At 31.6% G+C, this 16,579-nt stretch overlaps 1 protein-coding gene across 6 annotated transcripts in view; it reads left to right on the top strand.

The window, feature by feature from the left end:
• The window catches only part of LOC118203212 (organic cation transporter protein-like), a 90,813-nt gene that overhangs the window by 21,015 nt on the left and 53,219 nt on the right, over positions 1-16,579 (top strand). For 5 of the 6 annotated variants that reach the window (XR_004760525.2, XR_004760526.2, XM_085824195.1 and 2 more), the window contains exon 2: positions 16,327-16,564. Coding sequence is in view for 4 of the 6 variants with exons in the window: in XM_035375477.2 (XP_035231368.1) it covers positions 16,327-16,564 (238 nt within the window). In the remaining 2 variants the exon portion in view is untranslated. Of the gene's footprint in view, positions 1-2,538; positions 3,055-16,326; positions 16,565-16,579 lie in introns of those variants that run through there. The other variant, XM_035375479.2, reaches the window with a different exon arrangement.

Here is a 16,579-nt window from a genome sequence, read left to right as displayed (position 1 = left end):
TTCTTTCACTGCCTCTCTGGTTGAACTATTTTTTCCTTCTAGTCTTCACACAATCATTTTTTCTGTAATTTTGAAATTAGTAAATATTTAACTGAGCATGGTAATTTCAACTCGTATATGAAGATATTTGGCTGTCTAATACAGATTTGTGTTCCTGGAGCTTTGGGAAAGTACAAAATGTTGAACATTTGTTCTTGTCATCAGCACATTTTTAGCATGGCATTGGAATACCTGAGTATGGGCACATGGAAGCATGAATCATGAATTCCAAATTTGTTTTATTATCCATTTCATATTGTTTTTTAAACTTGAATGAATTTATGATTAAGAAACTCAATGATTTCAGAGTGAGCAATGGCAACACACTGTACAGAAGAAAATAGTTTTATCTCCAGTGCATGAGACTGTCTATTGGAAATGCTAAAGATATGCTGTTTTTTAAACTTTTTAGCCCAAATGCTATCAAAACGTATCTATGTGTAAATGAAAAAATGTCCCTTTGGGTGTAATATAAAATCTGAAAGCTTTATTATTATTATTTTAGTATCTAATGCAGGAGGTATAATAAGATAACTGCTTTGAAAGAGTTATGTAGATTGCATGTAAAAGTGTCAGTCCAAAGGACAGTTTCACTGGGCTGTATCTGAGCTAACTGAGTCAGTTCCATGTGTCGACTAGCTCCGCTGTGCCTGCAGTTCAGATTTTTCAACTTGCAGCCCTGTGGAAAAAAATTGGTTTTGTAGATGGGTCGGCTACTTCATTTGTGTTTGTTAGCTCAGATAAACCCCAGTAGAAACGTCCCTTTATAGTTATATTTCCTCTGAGTTTTTATTTGTGTTTAAAAGATATCATTACAGGAGAGGATTTGTTAACATACATGTAAGTTAAGTGATGAAGTGACATTGCAAGTTACTAGTTCCAAAATGCTGTACAGACATTTTATTGTTTTATTTGACCAATTAATAAAATTATGTATAATTTATATTATTTCTAAATAGTAACTTTTTACAATAATTTATGTGTAAAAAAAGGTATTATGCTTCTTAATATATCCTAATTATAGGTTTAATTATTTTGTAAACCTTCAGTGCATGGTAACATTTAATAAATTGCGTTAGAAAAAAGAATTATATATATTGATATTCCAAGTCATGATTTTTGGGTTGAGTGAGAAGTTCTAAGTTAATATTTTCTCTGGAATTTATTTCTTTTGAATCATTGAGTTCATTCAGCTATCCTAACTTTCTAAAATTAGTTGAAGAGATTGATTTAGCAGTTGCCGATAATTTTAAGATATTTGTACACTGACGTTATATTTTAATCACACTATTATCAAAACGGACGCCGTAACTTTTTTTGGGTTTTCATCCGCAGAGAACCCGTTGGCGCTTCGGGAAAGAACCTGTTTTTTACTCGCCAAGCTCGCGGTTCATCGACGATGAGCCGAGCCGTAAATGTGATATTTTGTAAACGTGATTTTTAGTGCATGTAAATTCAAGTTAGCAGACAAAACAAGCATATGGTAGTAAAAATTCACAGATAATAAGCATGTAGATGTAAATCTAACCTGTTAAACGTGATATACGAAAATAAATTTGAATCAAATTCAAGTTAGCACAGAAAAGAATATATTAAGCATAAGACAATATATAAGCATTTATAACGGAAATAAAAATTCATTTAAAAATATAAATTAGTATTAATGTATTGAAATTAACCGGTTAAACGTGAGAAACGAAAAAAATTTGACTTAAATTCCAATTAACACAGAAAACAATATATTCCTTACATCAGCAGTGGTTTGCTAATTTTGATGACCATGGTGATGCATCAAACTATTCTGTCATCTTAGATAATCAATAATATTTTTTTTATTTCAATTTAATAGCATTGACAATATATTATCTTGTTAAAGTTTTACGCCATAAAAATTGATTTATTCTCATAATTTTAGATGACAATAACCAATAATAAAAATAAAAGCATTATTTAAAATGCACATGCATATTTTTGCGGCCTACGGAAACAAATTATTTTAGAGGTTGGAAACCTCATGGTTCTTAGAGCTGTTAATAATTAAGAACACACAACGTGAACAGCCGTGTTACAATAGCATTCACCCCTCCCGCCGTATTTTCTTCCTTTCATTCCGAACCGAGAACTGCCCTCTATCTACGAAAATATTTCTATCTATTCGTTGTTAAAAATTTCAAAAAAAAAAAAAATAATAATAATAATAAATAAGAGAAGAATAATGTAAATCTGCAAATGCGAACAGCGACAGTGATATTTCAACAAAATGAACGCAAGAGAAATGGTTGCAAACTTCGAACAAGCGAATACGATAAATCGGGTGGGTTACCAGGTTTGAACTATTATCGCCAAAGTTGGCGATGTTTACATTTACCGGGTTCTCTGCGGAAGTGCTTCCTTTTTTTTTTCTTCCCACGCGTGCCCTATTGGAATTGCAACTACGTGTCTTGAAACACTTGTGTGCGATAGTAGCGCCATCTTTTGAAAAGTATTGTAACTAACTGTAACTTTAAATGAAAGTTAACGTATTTTGTGTGTTATTTTCATTGTCGAAATTAAACAGATCATTAATTTTGAAATATATTCTCTATTTTAGATGCATCTCTCTTCATGAATATGTATGTGTATATTTTTTGAATTAGTAATAAACCGCTTTCGTCATTATCACAATGACATCATTATCAACTGTGAATGCTTAAAAAGGTGAAGCAAGTAAAAGCTATCGCTAAAAGAAATGTTTAATCTCTTTACGATTTAAGATTGCTCTTTTGCTGCCATTTTATTATTATCATTTCAGATTCGTAGTACATTCTGCGATAATCGTTTTAGTTAGGTATTTTATAAATAGTCTTGGTTATAATATTTAGACGTTAAAAGAATGGATTTCACCAAAATTCTTGAATATTTAGGACATTTTGGAAGATTCCAAATTTTCGTATATATTTTAGCATGTGTAGTCCAGATATTTGTTGGTATTCATATGTTAGCAAATGTCTTTCTAATGGGTGAACCGCGACACAGGTACGTATACCAAACATCAAATATTATCAATTAAAATAATGTATTATATGCATGTGTTTAATATTTTTGTTAGTTTTTAAATGTATTTCAACAATTTTTTTATCGTTTTTTCAAAAAAAGAAAACTTGTTTTAATACAGGAAAAGTATATCCCTTCAAAAAAATAAATAAACAAATAAAAACACTAAAATGATGCCCCCCCCCCGTTGTTACATAATTGTACGAGAGCCGTGAGAAAGAGTAGACTAGGAGCTATGATGTTTAAATATGCAAGCACTCCCCTACTCTGTAACTTTAGTATTTTTAATTATTGTAGAAATTTTATTTTATCGGAAAGCGGAACAGCTTTCCTTTTGGCAATTTTTTTGTTTGGCGACTTTTGGGCTTTGACGATCCGAAATAAATGGCGGGTCGTCGACAAAACCCGTCAAGTATAAATATATCTAGACCAGGGCTTCTTAAAACTTTTTCCAGTCGCGACCCCCTTTTTATCACTGAGATTTCTTCACGACGTCACATTTGCATGTCACGTGCAAAGCAAGTAAAATGAACGTTTATATTATAAAAAGAATGCCTCGAAACGTTTTCGTTTTTTTTCTTTGTCTGTATTATCTTTATCTACATTCAGATACATTGTTTAAAAATATTTGGTAATTGTAAAATTATTATAATAAGTTAAAGAAATATCAAAACTGCTAAAATTTTTGGCGACGCCCTCCTGCAGGTTTTGCGACTCCAAGAAACTCTGATCTAGACTATGAAAAATAAGCTCTTGATTAGATTACTGCCAAAAACAATCGGTAAAATATGGTGCAGCCTTTGCGCGATTTTGAAAATTATCGCCAACACCAAAATGACAAACTCATCCTATATGTCAGGTCTTTCTATAATTTTTAACACTTAGTATTGCTAAGATAAATTCCTGATCTAAATAAATAGTATTTTATGAGTAATGAAATTTACAAAAGGTTAATAAATGCATTTAAAGCTTATTTTGTTACTTTAGTTTCTTAGATTCTACTATTAAAAATAAATAAAGAAAAGTTTTAAGTTGAAGTAAATCGAATAAAATTACCATACCAAGTAAATTTTGTACTAGTGTTAGAAATACTTTTTATGAATTAAATTATGTAAATGGTAATAATATTATTAAGGGAAATTTTAAGCCAGTTTATCTTAAAAAGTCCTTTACAAAAGCATCCTTTCTCTGCTACCCTGCATATACAGTGGGTAAAAAAAGTATTGGCAATTGCCTATAATTGATCAGTCTATCTAACAAAGGAAATGCTTGATAATTTTAGCTGGACATAATGAACACAGAAGGCAATAAAGACACAAATCTAATGAAACTTTTGTTTTACTATGCCTTTTACACAAAATATACAACAAAAATGTAAATTTGGATGTCAAAAAAATATGGGCAAGATCATGCAGCAAAATGTGGGAACAAAATTTAATACTTTGTATTCATACCTTTTGCATTTATAATAGCTTGTAATCTATTTCTCATAAGAGAAACCAAAGTTCTGGTTGTTCAAAAAGTCCTGTTGTGAAATTTGTGTCATTCTTGCAGGAGTATACACTTAATTTCATCTTAACTCGAAATTTTGTGTTTCCTGACTTCTAGGGCCAATTTGTGCCATAAATTTTCAATTGAATTTATGTCAGGCGATTGAGGCAGTGTCTTTAACTGGTGAGGAACATTATAGAGTAACTATTGCCAGGTGAGGTTCACTGTTCCTTAGGGTCATTATCCTGTTAAAACACAAATGGTGTTCCTAAGTCAAGTTTTTGGGCACTGAATTTCGTGTTATGGCACAATATGTCAATATACATATGAGCCGTCATAATACCATCAATGAAGCACAGGTTACCAACTCTGTTTGGAAGGGGCTGCCATGCAGCCCCAAACTACGACGCTCTTTCCAACATGTTTTGCAGTTGGTGTTAAATGTTTTTTTCCCAGTTCATTGTTAGGCTTTCTCCACATATATTATCATCCATCACTCTCGAAAATGTTAAACTTTTATTTGTAGGACAAACTAACTGTGTTCCAAAATTCGTCTGCTAAATTAATATGAAATTTTGCAAAATCTAATCTCTTTCTCCTGTTACTTTCTAGCTGCCTTTCCATAATAACGTCCTCCATGTCATATATCTCATATAGTCTGTACACTAAAAGTTTTATGTGAAGTATTAGCAACATCTTTGGCTTACTAGGGTACACTTATTTTAGGGTTTTTCTTAACATCTTTGATAATGCCACGTTTTCCCTTGCAGAAAACATTTGATGCTGTCCACTTCTAGTCTTATTTTCTGTCAATCCTGTTTCTTTGAACTTTTTTACAACACTTCTGACAGTAAATAGCTTTATTTTTAGTTGTATTCCTATAGTACAATAAGTTAAACCTCATTTCTGAGCTGAATAGTCATGTTTTTAACATTACCATCCAACTCCTTCGATTTTTAAAGCCTTTTTATCACAATCAAGTTTTCAATGAAAAACCTGAATGTGCTGTATGAATTCATACAATTTACACATCCGTATAATTCTAATTTAAGAAATGAAGCAAAATAAGACCATGGTAATTTTGGTAATAAATTTAGACCATTGTAATTTTGATCATAACAACAACATAAATATAAAAAAGGGCTGAGTTCAGAAGAACCGACGTTCATTGTAGTTGGTGTCAATGACAAAAGAGTTGAGATCTAACGGATTGGCAAGTCCCATAACAGTTTCTTTAATCATAGTTGTAGTAACGTGGGAGTGGAGTTTATAATATGCAGAGTTAACATTTAAAAAAATGTCAAGAATCGTGATGTAATATGAAAAGCATCAGTCTTAATTATCAAATTTTGGCTTTTTTAAAAATGATATTTTAAAAGTTTTGTTTTTATATTGTGCTTTTGTAGCACGAAAGTAACTTTAAGAAAACTTGCAATTTAACCCTCCTGCTATCAAAGCTGTGATACCTACTAAATTCGTTTTATTGGCATGCCTGATATTTGAGATAACATTTTCCGAAAATGACGAATTTTTCAAAAATTTCACTTTTTCTTATGTAATATTGTTTCAACGCCAATTAGAATTTATAGATTTACAGTGTGACTCTGCAGTAAAATGTAAGTTTCTTGAAAATCCTACATTAATTGATTTTTAAACTTGATTCTAAAATGTATGGATGTAATTGTATGCATGTATACACACATGCGTACATACATACATTTCTGAATCTGGTCTTAGTAACAGAAGAGTACCAACATATCTGTGCAAAACTATTTAATATAGTCATGTATATATTATACTCTTCTCAACAATATATATAAATTTCATGCATATGTACCAAGGACAAGAAGTGTATGCAGTCAAGATGACATTTTAGATTACACTACAGGGAAGGCCAAACTTCATGTTAGTAAGAATCATTTGTTGGAGTTCAGGAAAGTTCAAGAGCTGCACTTAGATAATCCAAAAGCCATTAAGTTCATAGTTACATCATTTTAAAATTAGTGAAACAGGTTTCAAATGGAAAGAAACATCTGATAACTTTGTGAAATTAAATGAAATTAATTAATTTCTTTTGTGCACTGAGTTTACCATATTTCTTATATATATTTTATTTGCATAAGAGCCACAATACTCTCCTGTGAGAGAAAAGAAAGCACCACAAGCTTATTCTGCAGCAGATGGTTCAAATTTAATCCACCCCTGCCCCCAACTCCTTTCTTATTTAACATGTTTTGCTTCATGAAAAGCACACGAATGAAGGTTGATTTGAACTATAATCTGAATGAAGTGGAGAAAATAAATCTTGTGTGATGATGGCGACACATATTACAATCACATATGGGGAAGACTTGCAACAGACATGAAGAACTTATTTTAAAGAAACAAGATTTATAGGGACTTCCATAGATAAGAACATCTGCAGACTTTTTGAAATGATGTAACCAAAGATGGCAGACAGTTGTCTCTTCTACAAAAGCTTACATTTATGGCATCTGACAGTTTAAACCTCAGATATAGGGGAAATCCCCCCATGTCACATTCTGCTTGACTGTTAGAATTTATATATAAGCAGAGGATCATGGTCAGAAAGTGTTCATCTCTTTTGCCTTTGTTTTCATGTCTACACGCCTCTGTTAAAAAAATTTTCATGGTCTCGTATTGTTTCTAGTATTCTGTATTCTTCCACGCAACATGTTAACCATTTTACTTTTTCCTATTGATGTGCTGGAAAAAGAATGGCCTTAGTTTTTACTATCCCTTGAAATATACTATATCAGGACTTAGATTTAGCTTGACCCCAGCTGAGCTATTCTATCTTCTTCCACGCAACATGTTAACCATTTTACTTTTTCCTATTGATGTGCTGGAAAAGGAATGGCCTTAGTTTTTACTATCCCTTGAAATATGCTATATCAGGACTTAGATTTAGCTTGACCCCAGCTGAGCTATTTCAAAGTTCCTGGTGACATTTTAATTCCAGCCAGAGCCCCAAATAAAACAAGATTATATATTTTATAGTATTATTTAACTATTTATTATTAATTTAATAATTTGTTAATTTTTTTATTTCTTTCTTTATAGTGATTTTTCCCATCTGTAGCATGGCTAGGAGGTCAGTTTCCCTGAATAGTCCTCCATGAAAGAATTCCTCCCCTTAGGCAATAGCTCTCCTGTGCTTTATCGTAATTGAATGAACAAAACTAAACCAATTTTTCCTTCCCCTTTTATTGAATTTTGATTTTTTAAGTATTTTAATTATTAATTATATATTTTTCTTCATCTTTCCTGACAGCTTTCTATAGGGTTGGGGCACTTCTAATTTTAGAAATTAAGGCCTAGTTGTTACCACTTTAACAAGAAAGTACCAAATTCTCTGCTGATACTGATATTCAGTTAATGACAAAGTGTAAGAGATTTTTTCATTTGAAATAGCAGCATATCTTCTTGAAATTACAATTCCTTTCCAAAACTGAGATGAACAGGGCTCCAACTAAATTTACTGCTCAGATGAGCACAAATATAGCATCATCTGTTATTAGCCAGGGAAAAAAAAATAACCTCAACATCATCTTTCATTTGTACTGTATTCATCCTATCTTTCCATTTATACTGTATTCATCTAGTTCTTTAGTTGAATACATGGCCGTTCCTAGCGGGGTTGCAGCTCATAAAAGAATGCGGGTGCCCGGACTCTTGCGATACTACGCCTAAATATTTAAAATTCATTACAATGAATTTTAAATGTTTGTTTCTACTACAATATGACAAGTAGTAGAAAGTACTTTCATACTGTTTCATCATCTTTCATTTCTACTGTATTCATCCTATGTGAGGTATTGAAATTCTTTAGTCTAGTTGAATACAGGGCTGTTCCTAGCGGGGGTGCAGCTCATAAAAGAATGCGGGTGACCAGACTCTTGTGATACTATGCCTAAATATTTAAAATTCATTGTAAGTACTTTTTATATTGTTTGTCATATGTAAGTACTTAATGAGTATGAAATAAAAATTTTATTAATCATTGAGCACTTTTATTATTATTATTATTATTTTGGGGTAGCAGTGTTAGAAAAGTATACAGGCAGACATGGAGTAGGAACAGTCCTGGTTGAATATTAATTTCATTAAAGTCTCTATACTTTACTACTGTTCACACAAAATTGTAAGAGTTTTGCTTTCTGTTGCAGAAATTCAGAAAAATATCTTGCCAATAAATAGTTCTTTGTTTTTTCTCTCCTTGCTGAATATCTTCTTTTTTTTTTTTTTTCTCTGTGCAGGTTTTTGTTGTATATGATAAAATGACTATCATCACTAGTAATTACTCATACTAAATATAACTACTTTTTGAATAAAAATCACCATTAATTAACATATGCTCATTAAAGCATGTGGTTCTTGCAAAATTGATATGCTGAGCTCTAATGGGGAAAGCAAATTGCTGATGTTTCACTGAAAATCACATTTCATTGCAGCGCTTTATGAATACTGTCGAAATACTTCTTCACTGGAAATCACCCTTCAGCATTTCGTGTAGATAATTTTAAACACACTTCAAGGTCTTTTTCTGTTTCCGGAATCTGTACCAAAATCCTGCTTTTCTGGAGAAGCCATGTTCACAGCTTCTTGTTTTCCCACATCTTCAAAAAATTTAAAGTAGCATAATGGTTTTCCTGACAGATAATGACTGTCTTAGGTTCCAGTATCTAATTCTTCACCAGAAGCCGTTTAAGAAGATGTACAAATAAATGCACAAACAAAGCAGCATTCTTCTTCCCATAGAAATATGCCACTAGATTGCATGCTCAGAAAACTCCACCTACCTACTGGGTATTCCCCCCTTTTTTTTTATATATTTACTTCTTTGTTCTGAGATGTGATGTCTGTGTGACTGTCCTTTGTAAATGTGTTCACCAGTGCATAGTAGGAGAGCATCTCGTGTCTGCAGTCATTTAACTGTATACATATGCACTTAGTCTATTTTTATGAGAATAATCTTTAAAATTCATAGAAATTTCCAAAATTATAATGCATTGAGGTGTTTTACTTTGGTCTTTAAAGAATACTGTGGCTCTAAAATAATCTGGGTACAAGTCTTCTGATTGCTATCCCCATTTGAAATTGTTTCCATAAACAAGATGCAGTGGTGTGATCTACAGAATAGAAAGTGGTGGCTTTCTTTACAGGCTGGCCTGCAGCATTCAGAATTTGTATTCTCTATGTTAAATAATTATCTAACCCAAAATTCATCTAACACTATTTGATAATCTTCTGTTATAGAGATCAGATTCAGAATGTATGTGTTTATGTATGCATGTATGTATGTACACACACACATATGCATATATATACATACATAATTTTTGAATCCTACCTCAGTAACAGAAGTATGTGTGTATGTATCTGTACTTGCATACGTTTCTGAATACAGTTCCAGTAACAGAAGAGTGAGTACCCACTGTTTTAAATGCTTTCAAACTTGGAAACACCTAGATCAACAAGCATTAGCAACAAATCATTTTTGCTTTCTGTCTAATTTATGCATTATACAGAGTAGAAAATTACCATAAGATGCACCATTTGATATTCACATATTTTCCGCAACTTCAAAAAAATTTATGGATGTATGTGCTAGCTAGAAATCTGCATCATGTAACATCTGAGCCTTTTAGAAAATAATTTTCAGCTGATTGATACATTAAATTTATAGTTCCAGTTCAATAATGTACATGTAACAATACATATGTCATTATAGCTATACATATATAATTCATGTTTATGTGCTTAAATTTTAATTATGTGTCACAAAAAGTCTGTGTGGTAGTAAAATACCAATTATGTATTTGAATTTAGCAAAAGAACCTTTGTGTGTGTGCATGCGTATGTGTTCACTTTACATCCACACCTAAAGAAAAGAGATTATGTTGTTTAGGATAATACAGGCATAAAATATTTATCTTGAGTTTTATGTATTTTTAACCTCCTAATAATACAACTGATGAATATGGACTTAGTTACAAAAAGGGATAAAGCTACTTTTAAATTTTTTTATTCATAAATGTTGAGAAGATTTCTAGTGCAGTGTTTAAAATGTGATAAAATTAGGTAGTCATGAAGTTGGAATATAGTCATTAAATCTGCAGATTTAAATCTGAAATATAATCTAAAATGTACTTTTAAGTTTCTTGCAGCATTTCTATAGAAGACTTTAGAAATAGAAAATTTTAATTTCAATTACTATATTTAAAGCCATGTGAAAGGGATCTTTTTCTTCCTCACACATCTTAAATGGGCCTTAATGTTATTCATTGCATATAGATATGAATTCACGTTCATATTTTCTTCATTAATCCTTTTTATTATTACTGTAATATCCTGCAGTTGAGATTTTGGTAATTATTTGCAGAGCATTCAGTAAGTTTTTAAACTTATGTGTACAAGATAAATGTCTAAAATTTCCTTCTCAGTTTCCTGCATGGTTCTTACTGATTTCATTGCATCTAGCATAGCAGTTAAGCATTAGATTTTAACAGGAAACGGTTTTTTTTTTTTTTTTTTTTTTAACTGCATTCAAACTATTCCTGAACAGCACTCTGTAAATCATCATTATTACTGTCACATGTAAACCATACAAATTCTGTTTCAAGTCTTTAAACAAAAAGAAGTCATTTGGACTGATGAATCTGAAAGTTGAAATCTGTATTGCTAAAAAAGCAGTTTGAGAAACACTTGAGCATTAGTTTAAAAATACAACACTTCTTTGCTGTATTTGCCACTTAATTTCCTTTTTTGGCCAGTTAGCATAATAAACACCAGTTATTGTGTCATAATCAATAAACAGTGATCGCTGTTCATCTCAAAAAGGATGTCCAAATTTTCCAGGTACATTTTTAGGCTGTGAGCTTGTGGGGTCACAGAGATCAACTGTGTTTTATAATAGGCTTTGGTATTTATTTCTGGATCCCAGTAGTGAAACCTTATTTCAGCTCCTGTCAGTGGTTGTGAATAAAAAATGTTATCAACTTTTATCGAGGAATGTTGTAGTGCATTTGAAATGGTGTATTTATTTCTGGTCTTAAAAGGGAAATGTGACTATGTTTCATCAACGAATTGGTTGTGGTGCAAATCATCAACATCCAGCATTATTTGATGGAGGAAATCGTATTTTAATTAAGATTTTTCAAAACTTCAGCTTTAAACTCATTCAAATTAACTGAAATTTTAAATTAACAAGAGCTCGCTTACGGAGGTATCAACATCATACTCTTCTGGGTGAAAACACATGCTGGGGTGGCTGGAAATGAAACTGCTGATAGAATAGCCAAGGAGGCAATGTCAGGAAGTGTTCATTATCCACAACCAGCACTTTGGCGACACTCATATTTGAAGAAACATCTGAAACTCAAGGTATAAATCAAATAGCAAACAGAGTGAGATGAATGTGAACAAGGTTGCCACACATACTACTAAATCACTCGAGTAGCACTCAATGCAACACTGTTAACTGCAACATCCTCCCATTTAAAAAGATTTATTACAGGCCTCAGGCTTTCTTGAATATTTTAATAAACATGCTGTCAGCAATACTGACCTCTGTATCTGGGAAGATTGGTACCCCCTGACCATTATCTTACCTTGTGCCTACTTAGAGAACACCAGCTTAAAATCCCCAGTAATAATTCACAAAGCTTCTGCAAGTACATGATAAACAGTGTCATCTGGAGGCAAGGATTGCTCAGATTATCGACAAGCTTACGGGACTCGAAACCAATATATGCCTCTTTATATAAATTCTTTAAATTTATTTTATTTATTTATTATTACTATTATTTTATTAATAGGAACAATGCCTTGATTAAATATTTAATATCCACTCAGTTTGTTTCTAAAAGTTCAACCCACAGTACTGCTGCTGTATTTGGATGTCCTTCAGTATATATTTGTAGAATTCTGCTAATGTTGTAAAGTGTCTGAGATAATGTGATAATTATGTCCTGAGCCACAATGGCAATAATATTTAATGTGTGTGCTAATGCTATATATGCTGGGATATCTAGCAATACCACCTAATCTCTTGGCAGAATAATGGTGTCTCCATTTCCTGTCAACTGCATACAATACAATTCACATGATACAAGCTTAAATGGGAGGCATTTTTGCTTGTGTAAAGGAAAGTGTTCGTAAATAGAGTATTGCAAGTTATTTATTTCCTAATACCTAACAAACTATTGATAATAACAAATCAAAATAATAGTAGCAAATCTTTTAGAGAAACATTATACAGTACAAAGTCTTAAATCCAGACACCATTAAATGGAATAATCTATTATTGGGACAAACCCAAACATGTGTTAACAGAAATAATCTGTTATTGGGACTTCCATGAAACTTTATTTTCTCATATATTGTAGAAGCAGAGAATTTAATACTTTAGGAAAAGCAAACGAGCCATAAATCCGTTTTTCTTCCAATTAGCTGAAATTTCTTTTGTTGTGAAATACCATTATCTGCAACAGTATTGAATCATCCTGTATAATTTTGCTATTAAACACATACGGGCCCTGGAGTTGGTGGTGATCTCTGATCTGTATATAACAAGTCCAAAGACTCGTGTATGCGAGGAATGAAATGTTGCAATTTTTTTTAACCCTAAAAAGCATTAGCCCAACAGGGCTACTACTTTCGTTTTGAACATTTTGTGTTGAAAACTTTAAATGTCAGTTCACTTTTCAAATTGTTGTCACCAAATAATATCACACTGTGTTATATTTAAACAAATTAAATAATGATGAATTTGTATAAATGTATGTATGTTTCTTGCATTATGATAAAACAGCGGTATCTAGAGCCATTCAATTTTGAATAAAGTAATCCTCCATGAATATGGGCATCTGGGATCTCTAATTTGGAATTTGTTATATTAACAATTTTGTATTTTATAACACTTTAACAAATTTTTTGTTAAAAAAGTCAACGATTTGAAAGCGAGCAATGGGAACACTGTAAGAGGGAAAAAAAGCATCCTTATCTCCAGCACCCAGGACTATGTATCAGAAAATCTAAAGATATGCTCATTTTAAAATTATTTCGCAATATTGCCATTGAATTGAATTTTATGGTCTAAGTGTGAAAAACATAATATGTAATAATGAAAGGTAACGCACAAAACATTAAAAAAAGCCCCTTTGAGCATAATGTAAAATCCGAAAGCTTTCAGATTCCCCCCCCCCTCCCAGTAGTGAAGAAGGAAAAAAAAAAATTTAAGATTCTGATGAACTTGAGCTCAACTATTGTGAATTTTGCTTTGGATTAATGTTCTGATTTGATCCAGCTTATTATTTTGTGTGGTATATTGTTATTACTGTATTTTATTACAATTTTATAAACAATAACATCTTCATTTAACTCTTTCCTCAAAATTATACATACATCATTCAGCCAATGGATATCAGAACTTCATGAAATGAAATAGCCTTAAATAGGCATAAAATAGCCTTTTAAAATTTGGTGCAGTAGTGAGATCATCTAAAATTTCTTCAAATGTTCTAATATCAAATCTGTTGTGTGGAGCATTGCAAGATCAGAAAAGGATATGTCTTTATGTTATTAAAAATGTTTTGGCATAATTTGTAGCCAGCTGACATGTTTCCTAATGGTGACAATCATGAATATGAAGGTTTTTTGATATCACAAGTAAGAAACAAAATTTTTCAGTTAATGGTATCCTAAGCAGCAATCAACCAATGGACAGTGGAATCTGTAAAAAAGTATGTTTATAAATCCCAAAAATATCGCCATTTTGCCCTTGAGTTGCATCTTCGTTTTATTAAGTGGTTATTCAAATGTAGACTTTTATTGTGAAGAACAGATTATCTCTTTCTTGAAGAAATAGGGTAACTGCTTGTTCATTTCTTGGCAAATCCAAAATCATAAAAATCTATTTCCTTTTTTATTTAAAAAAAAAGAGAGAAAAGAAACTATAATTAGATGAAACGGTTGTGGTTGCATCAGAAAAGAATCCAGAGCAAACTGCCTGACATTGAGAAAATGAGGGGGGAAGAGCACCAAGTGGTTCAACTTTAAGAAAAATTAACTGTGAAATTTTCTGATGAATGGAATATGTGAAGAAATATTTAATGAAGATGACTGAAGTCTTCGTTGTAATCATAGTGCCCCAATTATCAATTATATGGCAAAATCAATAGTATGGATTTAAATCCATAAATATCACTACCAGTAAAGAAAGTGATAAAAAAGGGTTGTTGAGAATGAAAAGATTTCTATTGACTGTTTAATGAGAATTCTCATGATAGCAGTTACAGAATTTGAACAGTGAAACTTTGAACTAGAAATTATGTCTTTTTATAGTATTAAAGAAAAAAATTTTAACACACGGGGGGGGGGGGGACGCTTAACAGCTTAATAGTACAAAAAAATTAATGAGACAAAATTAATTGTTAACATTTAAGTTAAAAATGAGATAAAATATTCTAGGATGATATATGGAAATCTCATTTAACATAAGTACAAGCTTTGGCAGATGAACCATCTGCTTCATTAGCTGGAGCTAGAATGGATGGTTTGAAGAAGTCCATCATCTTTTATTGCTTTTTTCAGATTGCTGTGCTCAAAGTCGACATAAAATGTGTGGAAGGTTGGTTTTTTACAATAGGGATTTGTAGTAGTCCAACATCTATAGCTAATACTTGTATCAGTTATGCTGTGTCTCATCATTTCCCTAGCACAACTATTAAAAGCTTTATTTTATACTTTCTGCTAGAGTGCCTTATTCCTTTCATCTGCGATGAACTGATGCATGGAATCTAACTGCAGACTATCAGTTCTTAACTGAGAGCAAAATATCAGTCATCATCTAATTTTAGTAGATTTTTCCATCAGTGCAAATGCTTTATGTGATGTTTTCTGTTTAGTATCATTTACACAACTGGGCTTGGAGTATATAGCCTTCTATAACTCAAATGTAAGACCATAAGCTGGTGATATATCTGCATTCATATACTGTATTAGAGGTGATTTGCACATTGTCTGGCCATGTACTGCTGATTGAGTTGTCCCTGCCAATTATCAGTCTTGTACGTTTAGAAAGGGATGGAGAACAAACAGCTTAATGCAATGCATCTGGGACACATTCCAGTTATGCTGTCCAAATCAATCTTGTGTATAAAACTAAACTCCATTGAAGTTTTAGTGATTATGAGTTCCCTTTATATGTGAAATGTTAAAATGAAGTCTTCAAGACATGGTGGAAATTTCAATTTTGTGAATTTATTCATTGACATTTAGAATTAACACAATTTGTTTGCCATACCTTATTTCTTTCCAACTGCTTTCAGTTTACCATATGACCTTTAAATAAGAATCAGAAATTTGGACATTTTACTGCATATATTTTAAATATGGAAATCATAATAAGTTTCATGAGATTCTGTGTCTATAAATCTGCATAATAATAATATCCTTAGCTTTTAAAATGTACGTGTCTGCTGTTAAGTTTATTTTGAATGAAATGAAGGTAATTTGACTTATCACCAAATATCTAATTCAGTTGTTATTTAATTTATATAAACTATATTTCCAAAAAGTTATTTATACCATATTAAAATACTATCTAAGTATAAAATTAATATAGTTTTCCTAATTAATACTAATTAATATAAATTTTCTTTGGTTTTTATACTTAATTCTAATACTTTTGTATCTTTCTTGATATTAATGTTCTCTTTTTAATGAATCATTCAACAGATGTTTTATTCCTAATTGTGATAATGGAACAACACAGTATGAGGAGAGATTTGTACATTTTGCAGTGCCAAATATTACTGATGAATTTGGGAATTCTGCTCCTAGTCCATGTATGCATTATGAAGCAATTAAAGGTCAAGACTATTGTGGTTATGAGGCATTTAACAGAAACAAAACTGTCTCCTGTCAGTCTTATGTATGGGAACATACAGAATTTCAAGAAACTGCCATTTCTGAAGTACGTTTTAAACAT

Source organism: Stegodyphus dumicola, chromosome 9 (genome assembly GCF_044657685.1).
Source record: "Stegodyphus dumicola isolate Sdum_Otavi_A_Nest chromosome 9, ASM4465768v1".
Lineage (NCBI taxonomy): Eukaryota > Metazoa > Arthropoda > Arachnida > Araneae > Eresidae > Stegodyphus > Stegodyphus dumicola.
Note: the sequence above shows the minus strand (reverse complement) of the source record. Positions and strands in the feature narration are given on the sequence as shown.